The sequence below is a fragment of the Moschus berezovskii genome, chromosome 12 (assembly GCF_049115385.1).
Source record: "Moschus berezovskii isolate FMDL1 chromosome 12, NW_MosBer_1.0, whole genome shotgun sequence".
Taxonomy (NCBI): Eukaryota; Metazoa; Chordata; class Mammalia; order Artiodactyla; family Moschidae; genus Moschus; species Moschus berezovskii.
Window position 1 is genome coordinate 56,850,288 of NC_142471.1, and position 21,806 is coordinate 56,872,093.

A 21,806-nucleotide genomic window follows, 5' to 3' on the forward strand; every position below is an offset into this window, starting at 1 on the left:
GAATTTGAAGGGGGCAAAGTGTATAGGCATTCGATATTTTCTGCTTAGGTTCCAAACCACCCCATCTTTGTGTGTATGTGTGTGTGTTAGTCGCTCAGTCATGGCCGACTCTTTGTGACCCCATGAACTATAGCTCGCCAGGCTCCTCTGTCCATGGGGATTCTCCAGGCAAGAATACTGGAGTGAGTTGCCATTCCCTTCGCTTGGGGATCCTCCCTACCCAGGAATCGAACCCAGGTCTCCTGTACTGAAGGCAGATTCTTTACCATCTAGGCTACCAGGGGAAGTCAACCCCATAATAAAGATGGGACCTTATTATAGGATTATTATTACATTACTATAGGACTTTAGCTTTAGCATCAATCCTTCCAATGAACACCCAGGATTGATCTCCGTGCAGTCCAAGGGACTCTCAAGAGTCTTCTCCAGCACGAAAGTTCAAAAGCATCAATTCTTCGGTGATCAACTTTTTTCACAGTCCAACTCTCACATCCATACATGACCACGGGAAAAACCATAGCCTTGACTAGATGGACCTTGGTTGGCAAAGTAATGTCTCTGCTTTTTAATATGCTATCTAGGTTGGTCATAACTTTCCTTCCAAGGGATTGGGGGTGGCAGGAGAAGGGGACGACAGAGAATGAGATGGCTGGATGGCATCACCGACTTGATGGACATGAGTTTGAGTGAACTCCGGGAGTTGGTGATGGACAGGGAGGCCTGGCGTGCTGTGATTCATGGGGTCGCAAAGAGTCGGACACGACTGAGCCACTGAACTGAACTGATAGGACTTTTATGGACCTTATTACAGGAAGCTCAGTTGTCAAGGGTATGGAAGGGAAGGGAATTTTCATAGAATTGTGGGTGGGGTGTAAAAACCTCTTTGCAAAGCGAACCTGGAATAGCTACCAAAATTCTGAATATATACACGTTTTGGCCCCCAAATTTCTCTAGGTTTACCCAGTGAAAATCACGGCATAAGTGCACGGCATTGCACCTGTGTTTACTGACTCAAGACTTGAGTTTTAGCCTAGGATGCACAAAGCTATCGGAGAAGGCAATGGCAAGCCACTCCAGTACTCTTGCCTAGAAAATCCCATCGATGGAGGAGCCTGGTGGGCTGCAGTCTGTGGGGTCGCTGGGGATCAGACGCGACTGACTGACCTCACTTTCACTTTTCACTTTCACACACTGCAGAAGGAAATGGCAACCCACTCCAGTGTTCTTGCCTGGAGAATCCCAAGGACGGGGGAGCCTGGTGGGCTTCCGTCTATGGGGTCACACAGAGTCGGACACGACTGAAGTGACTTAGCAGCAGCAGCACAAAGCTATAAAGAGCATCGGTACCACCCAACAGAAATAATGCTGCAAAATCTCCAGTCATCTTAACTAAGGCGGGGGGGTGGCGGGGGGAATCCAACAAATAACAACCACCCCGCAAAAGTTAAGGCACGTGGACTCAAAAAGGCAGCTGAGCAGCCAAGACCAAAGTCTCAAGGCCCAGCTGCAAATTCCACCCGGAAAGTCCCCGCGCGGCTCAAACCTCTCACAGCGGTTCCTCAGCCCGGCCGGGGGGCGCCCCCACTCAGCTCTTCCAGAAGTTTCTGTTTCCCAGAGCTGGACTCCGCCTAGTCGGGGATCAGATTCACTTTCTAGTTTCCCTTTCCCGCTCCTGTCCGCCCTTTAACAAAGACGGCCGCCCTCGCGCGCGGACGTAGCGCTGCGGTCACCTCGCCCGCGCGCCCCCGCGCCCACGCACACGCACGCGCCCACGCCCACACACACGCACGCGCGCCGCCGCTCAGCCGCAAAGGAGCGGACGGCTGAGGAGAAAGCCCGAAGGACCCGCACCTCCCGGAACCGCAGCAGAGCCCAGCCACCATGAGGTAAGCGCTTCTCCCCGCCTCTCCTCCCCAACTCCCTGCGGCCTTTGTTTTACACGCCTTTCTCTCGCGTTCCGTTTGCAGGGCAGCGCTGCGGCCCTTCGAAGGGCCGAGCCCCACAGCCCTGCCGCCGGGCGTCGGCGTTGGGAATGCTCCCCTCCTGGGAGCCCGGTCCGGGTCCGGGGCGGCTGAAGGTGGGCCTGCCGGGGAGGGTGACCCTTCCGGCAAGCCCCAGGCATCCGCAGTCGGACTCTCGGGCCGAGTCGGGGGGCAGGGGCGACGCGCCCCGGGGACTTGTCACTTCCCTGCGGCTCCGGCTGCCGCCGCCCCCGGGCCGGTGCGGGAGCTTCTGCGGTGCAGGTCCCCGCAGGCCGCAGCCCCCGCGTCACACGCGTCCGCTTCTGCCATTTTGCCTTTCTGATTCTTGGGTCTGACTTCTCCCGCTCCTTTGTACCGTGGACAGATTGTTCCGGCTCCACCCCATCCCCCGTTTTGTGGGGCTTTCTTTCTCCGTTTCCGAGACTGGCCTGTGGTGGGGGTCTTTGGATGACCCCTTTTCATCTGGTCCCCTACCCTGCACGTGGATGGTGAACGGTCTGCATATAGGAACCTGAGGCCTGAGGAGGTTCAGATCATGGGCTCCTGCAGGCCTTACAGCCTTTTGTTCTAAATCCTGACTCGGACCACCTACTAGTTGGGTGACCAAAGAAACCAAAGTTTCTTCAACTCGGTGAGGCTGTTTCTTTTCTGTAAAAAGTGATGGCATCCATCTCTTAGGACTGTGGAAACGGTTGTTGCTTAGTGCCCAGCTCATATATTTGCAGATGTTGACTTTTGTTATGTTTAAAAATGTTTAATAAATGCCTTACTTCTACCCTTTGTAAGAAAGGAGGGATGTGGGAGGTATAGGGAGGAAAAGGCCGGTGGTGCCCTACGAGTGTCTGGTGGATGGGATGAAGAGGGGTGAACCCCACTGGGCACTAACTGTCTACCAAGGGAAATGAAAGACTGCTCCTTCCTGGCAAAAAAAAAAAAACACAATAGAACAACTCCCCACCACACACACACAAAATTGCCTAAAGATAAATGTTGCCTCTTCAGACACAATAGCCTCTCTCTGCCAGCTTCCCAGAGACAAAGTAAGTATGCAGAGTTGAAAAAGTAAAATTTGTCATAGTGCCCGGTTGTGTATAAATTCCATGGAGTGTGGGCCAGGCACTTACATGGCTGACTGAATGTCCCCTGGAGATCTCACAGCCACATGACAATCCCCAGGCAGCCCTCCCTCCTCATCCGCCTTGGGCAGAGACAGATGTTCATTTCACTCTGTGGATGGGCAGAGGCTGATAAGCCCATACTGTGGATCTGAGCAGGCTGTTAAGGGCGTGGCATGTCTTGCCTATGATTTTGGTGCATTTACACCAGAGAAAGGAACAACTACCAAGGGATAGTCGAATCATGTTTCCCAGTCAGGACCTTAGGACCTTAGTCCAAAACCTATTTTCAAAATCTAAACAGAGAGCTAGACAGCATGCCAAGATGGAAAAACAAATAGGATAGGGAAGACTGAAGTGGCAGAAGTTTGGAACCAGTAGCAAGATGGAAAGAACTAGCAGGAATTCCTTCATCTGAAATTCAGGTGCTTTGTTTTTTTAATGCTAGGCTCATGCCTCTGGGTTGAAACTACCCGAAGCTACCAGTATATAACTGCATTTCATTCATTCACTCTGAAAGTATTTATTATTGAGCTCCTCTTATATACTGAAATTATAGATTCTGGGGACACACGAGTGAAAAAAATCAAACCAGAACAAAGTCCCTATTCTCATTTAAATGGGGGAAATAGACAACCAAAAATAAATGGGTAAATAATCAACATAAATAACCAAAAATGAATGAATAAAGTACATAATTCAGAAGGTGGTTAGAGCTATAAGGAAAATAAAATAGTGTAGTGGGCTCAGAGAGTGACCAAGAATGGAGGGGGTTATTTTAGATACCTTTGCCACAGATGGCCATGTGGATAGGGAATTTTTGAGCCAAGTTAAAGGAAGGAGCCAGTCATACAAGGATTTGGGAGCAGAACTTCTCAAGTAGAGTAAAAACAAGTGTAAAAGTCTTTGAACTTGATATGTTCAAGATAGGAAGAAGGTCAGTATGTCTAAAACATGATAAAGAGGGGGAAAGGAGAGAAGATTGGGTGGGTACACAGGTCCAGCATCTTTAGGGACTTAGAAGACGTGGCAAAGGCTAGATTAAGGGTGTTTCAAAGCTATTGGGAGATTTTAAACTAAAAGACTGACATAACCTGGTTTACATTTTCAGAAGTTTACTAATATTATATGGGGACCAAGAGTAAAAACAGGGAGACCAGATTTTTACCCCAGCTCAAAGGAAAGGTAACAACAGTCTTTTAGACTAGCAAAATTGCAGTGGATGGATTTGATATATTTGGGTGGTAGAATTAACAGAATTTCCCATTGGATTAGATGAGGGGTTGAGAGAAGAAGAGGAATCAAGAGATTACTTCTAGGTTATTTGGCCTGTGAGACTAAGAGGTACCAAAAAAAGGTGGGGAAAACTAAGGTATGGACAGACTCAAGGAACCCAGATTTCTGTAATGAATATATTTACTTGAGATCCCAACTGAACTTCTAATTGAAGATGTAAACTAAAAACGAAGTCTGGAATTCAGGAGGAAGCAGAGATAGAGGACATACCTTGGGAGATCATCAGCATATACTATATCTTTAACTGGTTTATGGGAAAAAGAGAGGTTTTAATTTCCTTCCATTAATAGTGATGATAATTATATCTTTGATAACTACGATTTTTATTCTTTCTTCAGATCAGTTTTAACACATTTCTACCCAGTTCCTTTATTATTTGAAATAATCAATCCTCTCTGTCATTCCACAGCATGTCCTAGTGAGCTCCATCTCAAAATAACTCCAACAATGTAGAATGCTGTGACTTCAGATTGAGGGTTTATATTTGAAACCATTGTTTTCTTCTCTTTAACTGTCTGGCTTGTCTTTCTCAATGAGCAGTTACACAACCTCTACCTGCTCTTTAAGCTGCTCTAAAATGTCTATGTTTTTAAGTCCTCCCCAGGCAAAGTGAATTTTACATACATTAGACATAGCCTATATTTTAAAGCAAGTCATTCTTTAAAAAGAACTCCAATTTTTATGTGAAAGATGTCATATAGCATTATGATTAAAAGGCATAAGCTTTTGTTTGAATTAGTCAGAAGTAACTTTGAATCTGTGCTTGACCACTTTATAGCTATATAACCTTGGATATGTAATTTAAACTCTATTTCCCAGTCCTCATCCATAAAATTGTAAAAATAATAAGATGTTATAAAAGTAAATATAATTTGTGTATATTGCTTGGTACTCTGCCTGGCTTAGGTAATGTGGCAAGTGAATGGTTTTGGGGGATGTTTTGGGTTTTTTCTGGTTTTTTTTTTTTTTTTTTTTTTGAGCTCTCATCTGATTCTGGAAAGTATATGTTACACATGTAACATTTGTACTATTGAGTTGAATCTGTAGTGAACCTAGGTCATAGGCATAAAGTTTTCTTCTCAAGTATATCCCATTTGCTATTTAATTTAGCTCTTCACCTTGAATAAAATGGGGAAAATTTCAAGTTAAAGGAGAGGTCTAACCTATTGAGCTTAATGTTTTCTTATACATTAAGCTCTATAGGCCCAGTGTCTTCAACTGTCCTGTTAACATACAATAACAACTAGTCATGTAATATTTAAATTAACTAAAAGTAAATAAAATATAAAATTCAGTTCATAGTTGTGGTCATGTGTGGCTAGTGGCTACCATACTGTACAGCATAGATAAGAACATTTCCATCTTGGCAGCGAGTTCTGTTGGAAAGCTCTGGTCTAGAACCTGCAAGCGCTAAAATGTGGGACCTGTATATATGTGTTTATATGTATACACAAATGATAAAAGAAAGAGAATAAATAAGAAAAAACTATAAAATTAATAATATAAGTGAACATGTCTACTAAATATCTAAATATATTATTAAGTAAGCTGCTGCTGCTGCTGCTGCTAAGTCACTTCAGTCGTGTCCGACTCTGCGTGACCCCATAGACGGAAGCCCACCAGGCTCCCCCGTCCCTGGGATTCTCCAGGCAAGAACACTGGAGTGGGTTGCCATTTCCCTCTCCAATGTGTGAAAGTGAAAAGTGAAAGTGAAGTCACTCAGTCGTGTCCAACCCCTAGCGACCCCACAGACTGCAGCCTACCAGGCTCCTCCATCCACGGGATTTTCCAGGCAAGAGTACTGGAGTGGCTTGCCATTGCCTTCTCCCATTAAGTAAGCTATTAATGTTTAAATTTAGTATTTATAAAAAAATTGGGAAACATTTCATGAAGTATACTATTAGGTTATAAATATGAAGTGGTTTTATTTTTCTGATCACTACTAATAATTCTGTTAATTAATCCAGTTCTCTAACTCTTTTGCCACTTTTGGCTATTAGGACAGCCTCTTTCCAGTTCCTGAAACTCAGTCCAATTCATTTTAAAGCCTCAGTCTCATTTTGATTCAAAGCCCGCTCCCCTTCCTCCCCAGCTCCCAGAAAATATTGACAAAAGTGCCATGAAGAATAGGAAAATGTGATAGACTAGACTTTAGGATGGCAGGCAAGGTGGAGATGCAGTTTAACCTTTGGTGGTCAGGGGTCAACTTCTTTGAAGAGCTGAGATTTGAGCCAAGACCAGAATTACGAGAATGAGTAAGCCCTCTACTCTCCTAGGGTTTCCCTGGTGGCTCATATGGTGAGGAATCGGCCTGCAGTGCAGGAGACCTGAGTTCGATCCCTGGGTTGAGAAGATCCCTTGGAGGAGGGCATGGCAGCCCACTCCAGTATTCTTAGCTGGAGAATCCCCATAACAGAGGAGCCTGGCGGGCTACAAGCCCATAGGGTTGCAAAGAGGCAGACGCCTCTGAGCAACTAAGCACAGTACTCTGCTAGGAAGAGTTCACAGAGTGAGAGAATAAAAAGTATATTAAAGTACACCACCACATAATCCCGTTTACTCTGAATTTTTTCTTAACACTTATTAATATCTGGAATTACGTTGTCCATTGATTTGTTTACATGTTTATTTTCTGTCAACCCCTACTGTTCCTTCCTCTCCTATACCTTTTTCTATCTTGCTCATTACTATATCGACTACAACTAGCATATTGCCTGGCATGTATGACATGAGGTGATCAATAAATGTTTCTTAATAGAAATATTACTATAGTTCTCATAAACATTTATACAAATATGCATACATACATATAAGGGGAAAGGTCCTGTGTGCAGCAGAAAGGGAAATAAACACACACTATTCATCCAATAATTAGAACATTTCCTTCTTCGAGAGAAGCCTTAAGCAGCTTTGTTCTGTAAATTTCTTGTGACCCTTAATTATGCCCAATACTAGATTTAGAAAGTCTTTCCTGACTGCCTCACCACAACCATACGCGAAACAAACAAAATTAGATATATTAATCAGGAATTTGTCAGCTTCAGACAGGAGAAATCCAGTTCAAATGGGCTTAAGAAAATAGATTATTTCCTTAAAAAGGTAGAAGTACAGGGATTGACAGGGTGATCCAGGCAATACCTGGTTTCAGGAATTTAGTCAGCATCACAAACAATCTGTCTTTATTCCTAAACTCTGCTTTCCTCTGTGTTTGAGTCTCTTAAGCAGGCTGTCGCCAAGAGTTTGGAAAGATGGCCACCAGCAACTCCAGCTTATATTCTACCAGCTTAAAATTTTTGGAAGAGAGAGAGTTCCAGCAAAGCCCCATTTCAGCAAAATTATGTTTTAATTGAATAAATCTGAATAAATCACTGAGGCCAGGGAATGGCTGGAATATTGTGTGCCTTCACACACGCTGGAGGAAGTGTAGGCAGCCTGTCTCAAATCACATGGATTGAGACGATGGGGAGATGTTGCTCTGCCAAATGAAAGCCACAGATGTCTCAACACTGGACTGTGTGCCTTTCCCGATTCACTTCCATGGCACTGTATTGGAGTGCTGATTTGTAATTGGCTGTGTACTTATAAGCTCTGTATTAAGTAGGCCTGTGTCTTATTCTCAGTTACACCTCCAGGGTTATTCAGAAGATCTTGCACATAGATCTATCAGTAATGAGTAAACATTTCCTAATCCCTCCTTCCTCTTCATCTTCCTGGTTTCAGAGATGAAACTAGGCCCTGAAGAAATTACACTATGCTTCACAAAGGGAGTTTAACAAATATTTGTGACGTGAACATTAAGAGCAGTAATAGGTGACAGTCTTTATTGCCCACAACCGTAAAGGTCAGAAGGATGTGTCACTTAACATCAAAACCTACTAAGCCTCCTTTTGCCTTTTCCCCATTTTCTCAAACGTATACTTCTTCCCATTTCTTGGTGTACCTGTTTCTATCTGACTCAGCTTTTTTTCTGTGTGGAGTTCCCTTTCTTTCTCGGCAAAAATTATGTATTCATGTGGCTTCTGTCTCTCCTTCAGTGTATTTCTTTTTCTTATTTCACTTTTCCTCTTTTCCTTCACTATTCATAATACAGAAATGAAATTTTTATGTTATTTATTAACTGTGTATATATCTATTATTCTTAATTTTCAAAGCTAGTAAATAAAGTAATTTAAATTCCCCTCTCTAAAAACAGGTGTTCCTTGTGGGTTAGTGACTGCCTAAAGGAAATACATACCTTGTAAGATAGAAAACGCTGTTCTCTCCAGAATTGGTTTTGCAATAAATACTGTGAATTTAATGGAATATTTCTAGAACATAACTATACACCTAGGAAACTAGTATAAACTTACAGAAGCCTAGTGCTTTAACTGTAAAATCAAGTAGATAAAATAGGTTGTTAAGCAAAGAACTGTATTTAAGATTTAAAAATGTATTATTTTCTTTATTTCTTCAGAAATTAAAAAGTGTTTTTATCTTTAACAGTGAAATTCCTAAGGACTGCTTGAAGACCATTCTTTTGGAGTTAGAATGTCACTTCACATGGAATTTACTTAAGGAAGACATTGATCTGTTTGATGTAGAAGATACTATTGGGCAACAGCTTGAATTTCTTACCACAAAATCCAGACTCACTCTTTATAACCTATTGGCGTATGTGAAACACCTAAAGGGCCAAAATGAAGATGCGCTAAAGTGCTTGAAACAAGCAGAAGAAATTATACAGCGAGAACACTCGGACAAAGAAGAAGTACAAAGTCTGGTCACTTGGGGAAACTATGCCTGGGTTTATTATTACATGGATCAGCTTAAAGAAGCTCAGAAGTATATAGACAAGATAGGGAACGTCTGCAAGAAATTGTCTAGTCCTTCTAACTACAAGTTGGAGCGTCCAGAGATTGACTGTGAGAAAGGGTGGGCACTCTTGAAATTTGGAGGAAAATATTACCAAAAGGCTAAAGCCGCTTTTGAGAAGGCTCTGGAAGCAGAACCAGACAATCCAGAATTTAACATTGGCTATGCCATCACAGTGTATCGGCTGGATGATTCCGACAGAGAAGGGTCTATAAAAAGCTTTTCTCTGGGCCCCCTGAGGAAAGCTGTCACCCTGAACCCAGATAATTCCTACATTAAGGTTTTTCTCGCACTGAAGCTTCAAGATGTGCATGCAGAAGCTGAGGGGGAAAGGTATATTGAAGAAATTCTGGACCAGATATCAGCCCAACCTTATGTCCTTCGTTATGCAGCCAAATTCTATAGGAGAAAAAATTCCTGGGACAAAGCTCTAGAACTTTTGAAAAAGGCCTTGGAAGTGACACCAACCTCTTCTTTCTTGCATCACCAAATGGGACTTTGCTATAGGGCACAAATGATCCAAATCAAGAAGGCCACTCGCAACAGACCTAAAGGAAAGGATAAACTGAAAGTTGATGAGCTGATTACCTCGGCTATATCTCATTTCAAAGCAGCTGTGGAGCGAGACTCTATGTTTGCATTTGCCTACACGGACCTGGCCAACATGTATGCTGAGGGAGGCCAGTATAGCAATGCTGAAGACATTTTTCAGAAAGCTCTTCGTCTGGAGAACATAACTGATGATCACAAACATCAGATCCACTACCACTATGGCCGCTTTCAGGAATTTCACCGTAAATCAGAAAATACTGCCATCCACCATTATTTAGAAGCCTTAAAGGTCAAAGACAGGTCATCTCTGCGTCCTAAACTGACAAGTGCTCTGAAGAAATTGGCTACGAAGAGACTTGGGTACAATGCTTCAGATGTGCAGAGTTTAAGTGCCCTAGGGTTTGTTTACAAGCTAGAGGGAGAAAAGAGGCAAGCAGCTGAGTACTTTGAAAGGGCCCAAAAGATAGATCCAGAAAATGCGGAATTTCTTACTGCTCTCTGTGAGCTTCGACTTTCCCTTTAAGTACACACCCTAGGAAATTAGTTCTAAGCTTTTCTTTGCTTTTTGGGTTTTTATATTTTTGTTTATTGCTTTAATCCATTTTTTATTTAGACCTAACTTCTATTGAATGGTTACTGTGTACCTGGCATCATGCTAAATATTTTATATACATTATGATGAATCTTTTGTTGTTTTTTTAAAAATTTTCCATTGAGAAACAGCAAAATTTCAGTTGTAGCTTTTAAAAATCATATGGTCTTTATGACTTTGTATCCTTTATCTGTGCTATTTATAATTTCTGATTACGTTTTGTCAAATTTTCCATATTATTTATGCCTAAGTTTAATCCCGCACAAGCTTTTGACACCTAAGTCATGAGCACTCTTTCAGGAGTGCAAAATTATATCAGTTAATGTCTTAACTTGTAGCTTGCAAAGATGGAAACTTCAAGTTACAGATGTTCTGACTTTGATGAGTATATTTAACCACGAGCCTGACAGTTATCTAAAGAATCCTCTTTGTTGGAAGAAAAAAGTTTATAATAAGTTTGTCATCCCTGATGACTTCAATAAAAGGAGGAAAAATTAGAACATGAGAGAAAAGATCTTCCCAAATACAGAACTTCAGGGACTCATGAGAAATCCAAAGTATTAACTCCCAGAATGTTCATCAAGTAGCTAGAAATAGTGATGAGAAAAAAACAAGGATGGGAAAATCATTAGTCTCAGTTTTTTCTAGTTGTTTTAACTGGAAGAATAAACCTAAAGCTAATTAGATGGAATTAATTTAATTCCTTCCCATTAAAATTGCAGTATTTTTAGGGTAAAATCATTGAGATTAAAAAACAGACCAATTGAAAATTTGGGAGAAATATAAACAAATGGGTAAAATAGATGCCCCTAATCTGTTTCCCTAGATTACCAAGATTTCAGTGATTTAGTTTTGGGTCTGAACTGGGTCGAGTTATACACACCATTTCTGGCCTTTGGTTAGCTGTTTTAGTATTCCAGAGTTACTTCTGTGAAGCTTTTCCTTTTGGCTGAAGTTTTCAGATTGACATGTTTTCCTGTAAATCCTCTAGAAACAGTTAAACCCTGTTTTCAGTTTTAATATTCACCTTGAAGGGTCACTGCTTAAGGACTCTTATCCTAGAGGACTTTTTAAATTGAGATGTTGCTAAAAGTATGCAGTTACATTTACCACCACAGTATTAGTGGGAAAATGTGCCATATGATTTAATTCTCTGAACCTCCAAAGAAGCTCTTAAAACTACTGTATATATGTGTGTTTTTTTTTTACTTTTTCTTACTCTGTTTATTTTTTAAATTGCTATTATGGTTTTCATTATTATAAAAGTAATACATTCTCATTGTAAAATTTCACAAAATACAGAAGTGTAAGAATTTAAAAATAAGAGCACTGCCTTCACCCTACCCCAGTTCCACATGCCCAAGGTAAACTGTTAATAATCTGATATGTATCCCTCCAGATATTTTTTCTATGCATATTCAAACATACCTAAATACTTCAGTGTATCTCATAAATTAAATTTTTTAATGTTTGTTTTACTTATGTCCCTGCTGTTTTTATTTTGCTGTTTTCATTTGTTTATTCAAGAAGGAAGAATAGGCAAGGCATGATTTTATATATTTCAGTAATTTGGGACTGAAGTCGTAACCTAGAAGTATTTGGCCTGTTTTGTAGCAGATGTTTTATTTTGCAGCAAGTCAATTTTCCCATTGAGAATAATACTATGATTAAGGCTGTGTTCCCAAGTAGAGACTTCACAGTCAATAAAATTACAGTTGTGATATTCAAACAAAGATACGACTATAAACCTCTATATTTAAACATTAGACTTTTAGGTCTATTAAGTGACTTTAAAATCCACTAGATATAAAAATTTTGAAATATATAAGAGGCATAACATACTAAGTGTAAAATCAGTATAAAATCGTATGAAAAATACAACTCAATCTAATTAGCTTTAAATTTTGTCAATAATTGTGCTTGCCTACTTAAAATTTATAAGTATTTACATACTTTCATAGACTCTTTATTTTTAAAAAAAGACCTCAAACTTCACCTTTATTAATTAACCATCAAAATTTGAATACTGAATTATCTTCCTAAATGATAATTTCATCTTCAGATAGTCCTTATTCTTTGAAATTTGTTTCTTCCATTTAACAGAAGACGTCTAACCTGTAGTCTGTACATTTTGGCCTATAGGGACCTCAAAGATCTAAGCCTTCCTAAAGATGACATTTTGCATTAGTTAAAACTCTTGATTGCAAGTCAGAAAATTCAGCTAAAATGACCTAAGAAAAAATGAGAATATAGTGGCCGATGTAATAGTCCAGGGACAGCACTGATTTCAGATAAATTTGAAGGGACAAATCACCAAATACAAATGGCTATTGTTGGAAGTCAAGTAATGCTGAATAGCCAAAAAACAAATGTCTACTACATATACCTTAAAGTAATTGAAGACTATTGCCGTGTGTCCCTGAAACTTCAAGTTAAACATGCCGTTTTCTTCCACCCACGCTCATAAGACATATTGAAATCTCTTCCTCGTCAGGGTTATTTTGACTCTCCAAATTGTCCTTATCCTTTGCCTGGGTTTAACTTCATACCTAAAATGAGGCTTTAGGACTCTGGTAGAATGATCCCTTTTCTTTCTTTTCTAGGGATTATATGTATTTTAATTTAGGCAAAAATAGTATCCACTTACTACCTACTTATGTGTAGTTTTTTTTCCACACACACCATTTTAAGGCATGCCTTTCATATCCTAACCCTGAGCATTTGACTTTTGAAAGTGTTTTATGTTACTTGGTAGCATTCAGCACTTCAATTCAGATGGTCCATATCTCAAGAAATGGTTGAGGAAATGTTTGTGTATAATATGCTGCTGCTGCTGCTAAGTTGCTTTAGTTGTGTCCGACTGTGTGACCCCATAGACAGCAGCCCACCAGGCTCCCCCGTCCCTGGGATTCTCCAGGCAAGAATGGATTGGGTTGCCATTTCCTTCTCCAATTCATGAAAGTGAAAAGTGAAAGTGAAGTTGCTCAGTCATGTCCAACTCTTAGGGACCGCATGGACTGCAGCCTACCAGGCTCCTCCATCCATGGGATTTTCCAGGCAAGAGTACTGGAGTGGGTAGCCATTGCCTTCTCCGGTATAATATGCTATCCATTGCAAATAACAGAACAGATAATAGAAAACCCAGGTTAAGCTGTCTTTAATAAAAAACCAATACATCATGTTTTCAAACAAGGCTTGATCTCAAAACAGTGTGATCAAGACAAAGTCACGGTCTCTCCTCAGTACTGAGTTATCAAATTTGGCTCCATTCTGAGAAAAATAACTCTGTGATCCTCATATGGGAGCCACATGCACTCTTGTCTCTGCGGTGGAAAAGTGCGCATCTCCTCCACAACCATCTGAGAATGCCAGGTTTTCTCTGATAGGGCCATCTTGGGTTACGTTACCATTTTCAAATAAGTCATCCTGGCCAAAGAGGAAGAGACCACGTTCATTAGTTAGGTATGAGACCCAGCTGACCCAGAAAGTCAGGAATGAAGAGAAAGTTGACTTCCCTGGAAGCATATGGGCTGCAAGTGGTAGGGGTGGAATTATCAAGAAAATCAGGATTGGAACACTGACAGCCAAAAGTACCAAAAGTATGTAGATTCAAATTGTGCCTTCTTCCCCACTCCATACATTTCTCTGTAGCATGTAGAGTATTTCAAAAAGGAGCTAGTCATTCAAACTCTAGTCAATAATGAAGGCCCCAGTAAACTTTTTCTGTTGGGATTTTAGTCTGGTCCTCTTATTCCTCTTTATCCCTTCAGATCTGTTCTCAGCATCATTGAAGGCAGCCTGGTAAGGGGCAGTGGTGTGTGGAAGGTGGACCAAGGGAAGAAGTTATACTCACATTGTAGTAACTGCCATCAGCTGTGATTCAGACAACTTCAAGAAATAGGTAGAATAACCTGAGGCATTACAGCTTGTGAATGTACCTGAAGTAGCAGAGATGACTGATGACCGAAATAATGACCTGTATTCAACAGAGCTGAGCAGCCCCAGAAGACGCCATTGCCAGCTTACAGCTGCCATGAGGGCTGCAGGCCTTGAACCAGACAAGTCCAAATTCAAAGTGACAAAGGGAGATGATAAAAGTGTGTGGGATGACTTAGACATCAAAAGACAGATTACCCATGTGGTCAGCTTGTACAAATATATATGTCTGCAATGGTAGAGGCCCATATAAAAATAACTGCTTTGCATTCATTAAAAGGTACTTTAATATGTTACCTTATTTAACTATATCAACACTGCAAATGAATAGCACAAGCAACTCCTCAGTGAAGTAACAATCAGAATCACACACGGGGAGGATCTTACCTCTCCACTCCTCTCTCCCACTTCTCTCCCAGGACCACTGCATCTTGTTCCTCTGCAAAAACCGGATCTGACCTAATTTACAGTCCACTCTCTTTCCAGTTTATCAGTGGTTCATAAAAGTGAAAGTGTTAGTCGCTCAGTCGTGTCCCACTCTTTGCGATCCCATGGTCTGCAGCCTGCCAGGTTCCTCTGTCCATGGAATTTTTCAGGCAAGAATATTGGAGTGGGTTGCCATTTTCTACTCCAGGGAATCTTCCCAACCCAGGATCGAACCCAGGTCTCCTGCATTGCAAGCAGATTCTTTACCATCTGAGCCACTAGGGAACCCATCAGTGGTTCATAAACCTAAATCAGAACCACTGGTGAAGTTTTTTAAAAAATCATATTTCCAAGTCTCATTATAGACCTACTAAACTAGAACCTCCAGGGATGGGTCCTGTATATTTATAAAGCACCCACATGGTTCTGAGAATCATTTAGGTAAGGAAATGACTATAACTTCAGTGAGAGACCTTGTCTAAATGTTCTATTTGTAAGTAGAAATCCTAAGGAAAACTATGTGGTAGGTGAAAATTAATAGCAGCGCTCAAGTCTTGGTTGGTTTTTTTTTTTTTTTTTTGGCTGTGCATGCAGGATCTTAATTCCCTAACCAGAGATCAAACCCATGCCCCCTGCAGTGGAAATGCAGAGTCTTAATCACTCAACCTCCAGGGAAGTCCCACCAACATCCCAAGTTTACATAAAACTTTTACCTTGTGGAAGCTCTCTGAATAACAAGATTAGGGGAAATAGCAAGGAATAAGCAAGAATAATGTAGAATCAGAGATCTGGGGAAGATCTTACCTCTCCACTCCTATCTTTCACTTCTCTCCCAGGACCATAGTCTCTTGTTCCTCTGCAGTTGTCTTCTTAGCCAAAGTTCATTGAGATGTGGTTTCTTTTCCGCCTGAGTTTCCTCTTGTCCTGTGATCAACCCACACATACCTATCCCATCCCAAACAACTCTGACTCTTCTCCGGCAGTGTCTTATTTCCTAAGATAAATATGTTCATAGAGTATTTTATTGTACTTCAAGTGAATTAAAGAACAGATCTAATCACTAGAAACATGCGCAGAAGTGCCATGTATATATTCCTCTATTTGCTCTGAACTTAGGGGTCCTCTATAAGTGATTAACTAGAATCTTCTTAATATCTCCTATCATGATGGCCTAAGCAGAGTAAGCAACAGAATAATGAAGGTGAGACGTGTAAGTTTTGGGAAAACCATATCTCATGGGAGCACACAGTTGCCTCATGGGTAAACTCTGAAGGACAAGCATGGATTGATGTCTCTTGGACTGAACACCGAAGACACTGAGCACACTGGCCTTTCCTGTCCTTCAGGAAAAGCGATGCCTGTCTAAGCTTCTTCCAACATCAAAGGGTAAAATGGGCTGAGGGTAAAGACAGAGATGAGTACTCCAGAGTTCAGAAGTGAGCCTATAGGTCAGTTTCTTCCAAACATGTCCCTAACTCACCACCAGACTGGAGCAAAGCCCTGAGAAGGAGAGAATGTTAGTTCAGCCACATATTAGACTCTAGTGGCATGTGAACAGCCATTCAGTTCAGTCGCTCAGTCGTGTCTGACTCTCTGCGACCCCATGAATCACAGCACGCCAGGCCTCCCTGTCCATCACCAACTCCCGGAGTTCACTCAAACTCATGTCCATCGAGTCAGTGATGCCATCCAGCCATCTCATTCTCTGTCGTCCCCGTCTCCTCCCACCCTCATTCCCTCCCAGCATCAGAGTCTTTTCCAGTGAGTCAACTCGTTGCATGAGGTGGCCAAAGTATTGGAGTTTCAGCTTTAGCATCAGTCCTTCCAATGAACACCCAGGATTGATCTCCTTTAGAATGGACTGGTTGGATCTCCTTGCAGTCCAAGGGACTCCTGAGTCTTCTCCAACACCACAGTTCAAAAGCATCAATTCTTCGGCGATCAGCTTTCTTCACAGTCCAATTCTCACATCCATACATGACCACGGGAAAAACCATAGCCTTCACTAGACGGACCTTGGTTGGCAAAGTAATGTCTCTGCTTTTTAATATGCTCTCTAGGTTGGTCATTACTTTCCTTCCAAGGAGTAAGCGTCTTTTAATTTGTCATAACTACATAGAATACAATGTGTACTACATGCTGTTCTAAGTGCATTGCATGTATTAAACATATAAAATGTTCACAAAATCCCTATAGATAAACATTTTTGTTATTTTCTTTTGCATATGAAGACACTGAAATTTAGAGATACTGAGTAAGCCCAAGGTCACACAGCTAATAAGAGGTAGAAAAAGGATTCAAACCCTGGATGTCTGGTTCTAGAATACAATATACTATACAATATTTTCTAGATAGTTCTAAAATTTGGAATGAAGGATGTGGGGAGATAGGACCAATCTTCACAGAAACTTAGAATGCCACAGAGAATGACATGAAAGAAAGATGTTCTACAGTCATAGGTCACCCAACACTTTCACAGGAATTGTGAAAGGGATAGGGATTAACAACTGCTCTGAAACCACTGGAGAGAATGGCCCAAGAAATCAAAGGACTCGATCGTCTTACGAGCTGGATGTTAAAAATCAGATATTTGAAATAAATTCCTCGAAAAAGAAAGCAAACCTTGCCTTGAACCTCCAAGCCATGGACTTTGGAAAGTAGCTCTGAGCCCCTAATTCCACTGATTATTAATTTAGTTTAAGAGACACTTCATCTCCCTTCACATCCTTTCCCTCTTCCAGACCATTTTAACTCTAGCAACCTTACCCCCAATCTCACCAAAACAAACAACAAACATAAAAACCAAACAAACACTGAAAATGAAAACAGCTTACAGGTCATTTGTCTATAAAAACTCTTTACAGACAAAGTTTAAGAGAGAATCTGTAACTTAATAATTTAATATTAGATTATCACCTTTTTAAAGGAAGAGAAAGGAAGAAAGCATAGAAGGAAAGACGGAGATGGGAAAAAAGAAGGAAAGAAAAGAGAGAGATGGATTGAAGGGAAACAAGAAAGAAGAAAACACACTCAACCATTTCTTGATAGTTGCACCTCTTGCCCTGATTCTGGGCCTTACCTCCTTCTCTATCTCTACTGTTCTGAAATAAGAACCAATTCTACTGATTTCCTTAAAAAGAACAATTCAGTTTTCTCTTATCCTCATATACAGACCCACTTATGCATAACCAAATTCAAGTTGCTTAGTTTAGCAGAAAGTCCGTAATGCTTATATGATACACTCTCCTTTGAAGGCAATTGTTGCTATAAATAAATAGCAGCCCCTTACAATTTCATAGGAATTACACATTTAAAAATAAATTAATCACTAAATCCAGCATAATTTGTATACAGTAAAACAAGGATGCTTTATGCTTCCCAATTACACAGAATATACCCCTCTATTCATTTGGTTTCAACATTTCTCAAATTTAACTTCTGGTATGTGTTTGAGACTATCTTATACTTTAACTTAATCCTTTACCAACTTACATCAAACCAATTAACACAATAGTAGGGGACCAAAAATGGGACCCAGGATGGCAATCTGAATTCCAAAAAAAGTCCGCAAAGGGCTCAAAACACTTTTTCACATTAAATTTTGCCTATGGCACGCTGCAGTCCATGAGGTTGCAAAGAGTCAGACATGACTGGGCAACTGAACAACAACAATCCCTCGTTAGGTCAATTAAAATCATCACTTATATTAACTTTGATATGTTAAATAGAGAAGTGACCTAGGAAATAAAAATATATACAGAAAAATAAAACACAGCATTTTTATCCCTATATTTGTATTTATACTTGCAAGAGGAAGAGGATAAATGTGGGATGGGTCATGAGTAGGAAATGAGGGAGGGAAGAGAAGGAAGTAACAAACTTTAAAGTTTGTTCTAAGCCTGGTCTTGTCCAGTTAAGCTGTAATTGGAGGCACCACCAACTTTAGGGAAGTGGTCTCAGTAATTCCAGTAGATGGCAGTGCAGTGCTGCATAATAGGTATTATAGTTACTTAAAAATAAAAACCACCAAAAAACCTTGAACCTCTGGACTCCTTAAGAAGAAAAAAACAATCAAATTATTCCTTTTTAGGGTTGAGAAGTAATTATTAAAGTATAACCCCATGCTCTGGAAATCTCTTTTTAATTTGTGAAGTAAACGTGAAAGTGTTAGTCAGTCCTGTCAGACTCTTTGTGACCCCATGGATTGTAGCCTGCCAGGCTCCTCTGTCCATTGGATTCTCCAGGCAAGAATACTGGAGTAGGTAGCCATTCTCTTCTCCAGGGGATCTTCCTGAACCCAGGGATCGAACCTGGGTCTCCCGCATTGCAGGCAGATTCTTTAGCATCTGAGCCACCAGGGAGTTTTTAATTTAGAGACAGCAAATGCAACCCCAAATCCCAGCAGTCCCCAAAGTTCCAGACACCTCTGTGGATCCCCTCATCAAGATATTAATGTCAGCTTATGTGTGGTTTTGCATTGGCCTCAGGAATTGGCTTCCCTTGTGGCTCAGCTGGTAAAGAATCCCCCTGCAATGCGGGAAACCTGGGTTTGATCCCTGGGTTGGGAAGATCCCCCGGAGAGAGTAAAGGCTACCCACTCCAGTATTCTGGCCTGGAGAATTCCAGGTCACAAAGAGTAGGACACAACTGAGCTACTTTCACTTTTAGGAATTGACCAGAGCCCCAGGTAGCTGCATAAAGCAGCTTCCCCACATTCTTTCCCCTTACTCCCCAGCTTCTTCCCCTGAAAACAGAAGAGGCTGTTTCCAACCCACTCAGTTCCATACCGGAGTTCCTCAGGATCATCTCAAATTTCTTTGGCCCTTCATGAATTCTTCCTCTCCTAACCTCCAGCATATGCAGTGCCCTTAGCCCCAGGTCAGCACTGAAAACCTCTTGCAGTTGTTCTCACCTGTGTTCATTTTAATTTACCAATTAGTCGGTACACCTGAGACCATTGGACAGGGTAGTACATGTGTTTTGAATTCCCCGCTATATATAACACGGTGCCAGATTCCAAGGAGGTGCTTAATAAATAGTTGTGGTTGATTAACTCCTCTCACCAACTCTTAAAAAAGTTTGTCAGCATGCCATCTGATTTTTCAGTCACACCTGGTGAGTTAGAAGCCAGCCATTAGAGCAGGTTAAACCTCTAGTGGGGGACTTCTGCTACTGGCCAAATCCTGGTGCAAGGTTTTCGTGTCAAGTAAAAGCAGCTCGTTGTCCCTGTAACTGAAACCCCATCTTTTCACACATGAGGCACATGTGCTCCACTTTTCCCCAACTTTCTAGGGTTTCCTCGCATGGGCTTTGCCCCATGCCTGGGCCTGGGCCTGGGCTTAATTTGAGCACAACACAGTTATTTAATTAAACTAGTCTCAGTTCAACATAATCGTATCATTTTTACATTCAGGCCTCAATCTAAGTTTTATTTAGTGTATTTCTACCAGCTCTTCTCTTTGCCACTTTTAATCCCTTTCCCAAACCTGCCCCATGATACTCAATGCTCTGGAGGTCCTGCTTCTTATATAGGACACTTCTCATCAGGTGTCCTATTTTGGCCCACTGAATTGGGAACATCCAGCGTATCCTACCTTGGGGCTTGTGGCTCAGATGGTAAAGAATTTTGCCGCAGTGTGGGAGATCCGGGTTTGATCCCTGGGTCAGGAAGATTCCCTGGAGAAAGGAATGGCAACCCACTCCAGTATTTTTGCCTGGAGAATCCCACAGACAGAGAAGCTTGGTGGGCTACAGTCCATGGGGTTGCAAAGAGTAGGAAACCACTGAGCGACTAACCCTTGCACTGTCAACATATTCTATGCATTCTGAGTGCGAAACTTCAAGCAAACCTGACCTTCATTAGCCCCACCCTTGCTGATTATAATTCTCTTTAGTAGCTGCTTCCTTTGTTCTTTTTTGTTTGTCCATTTGTTGTTTTCACTCATTCATTCACCAAGTATTTATTGAGTGACTATGGATTAGGCACTGGGCTCTGGCAAGTCAGTCCGTATGATCTCTAGCCTCAGAAAACCTGTGGTTTTGTAGAGATGACATTTAAAAATAAACACACAAATGAATATGGAATTATAATTAAAATATGTTCTCTGGTGAGAAAGAGCAGAGTGCTATGAGAACGTGTCGTGATGGTGGTGATAGTATGATAGGTAATTTGTGTGCCCTGTGTGCTCAGTCATGTCCAACACTTTTGGGACCCCATGGACTATAGACCACTAGGCTCCTCTGTCCATGGGATTCTCCAGGCAAGAATACTGGAGTGGGTTGCCATTTCCTACTCCAGGGAGTCTTCTGGCCCTGGGATTGAACACACGTCTCTTGTGTCTCCTGCAATGGCAAGCAGATTCTTTACCATGCGTCACCTGGGAAGCCCAATAAGTAATTTAGATGGAGGCATCACTGACTCGATGGACATGAGTTTGAGTGAACTCTGGGAGTTGGTGATGGACAGGGAGGGCTGGCGTGCTGTGATCATGGGGTCGCAAAGAGTCGGACACGACTGAGCGACTGAACTGAACTGAGCACCAAAGAATCAATGCTTTTGAACTGTGATGTTGGAGAAGACTCGTGAAAGTCCCCTGGACTGCAGGGAGATCCAACCAGTTCATCCTAAAGGAAATCAGTCCTGAATATTCATTGGAAGGACTGATGCTGAAGCTGAAACTCCAATACTTTAGCCACCTGATGCAAAGAACTGACTCACTGGAAAAGACCCTGATGCTGGGAAAGATTGAAGGCAGGAGGAGAAGGGGACGACAGAAGAAAATATGTTTGGATGGCATCACCGACGATGGCCATGAGTTTGAGCAAGCTCCGGGAGTTGGTGATTGATAGGGAGGCCTGGCATGCTACAGTCCATGGGGTCATAAAGAGTCAGAAACGACTGAGCGACTGAACTGAACTGAATGTCAATGCAAATCTTCAGTGGAACATACATTAACTCCTCAAAAATTCCCTGGCAGTCCAGTAGTTAGGACTCCATGCTTTCATTACCAAGTGCCTGGGTTCAATCCCTGGTTGTGGAACCTGCAAGCCTCACCA

At 41.5% G+C, this 21,806-nt stretch overlaps 1 protein-coding gene across 1 annotated transcript; it reads left to right on the top strand.

Annotated features, from left to right (window-relative positions):
• The first annotated feature begins 1,713 nt into the window (after nucleotides 1-1,713).
• IFIT5 (interferon induced protein with tetratricopeptide repeats 5) lies at nucleotides 1,714-11,866 on the top strand. The gene is made up of 2 exons (XM_055425125.2): nucleotides 1,714-1,886; nucleotides 8,876-11,866. Exons 1-2 carry the CDS (start codon nucleotides 1,882-1,884, stop codon nucleotides 10,317-10,319), a joined length of 1,449 nt encoding a protein of 482 aa, XP_055281100.1. The 5' UTR covers nucleotides 1,714-1,881; the 3' UTR covers nucleotides 10,320-11,866.
• Nucleotides 11,867-21,806: the final 9,940 nt, after the last annotated feature.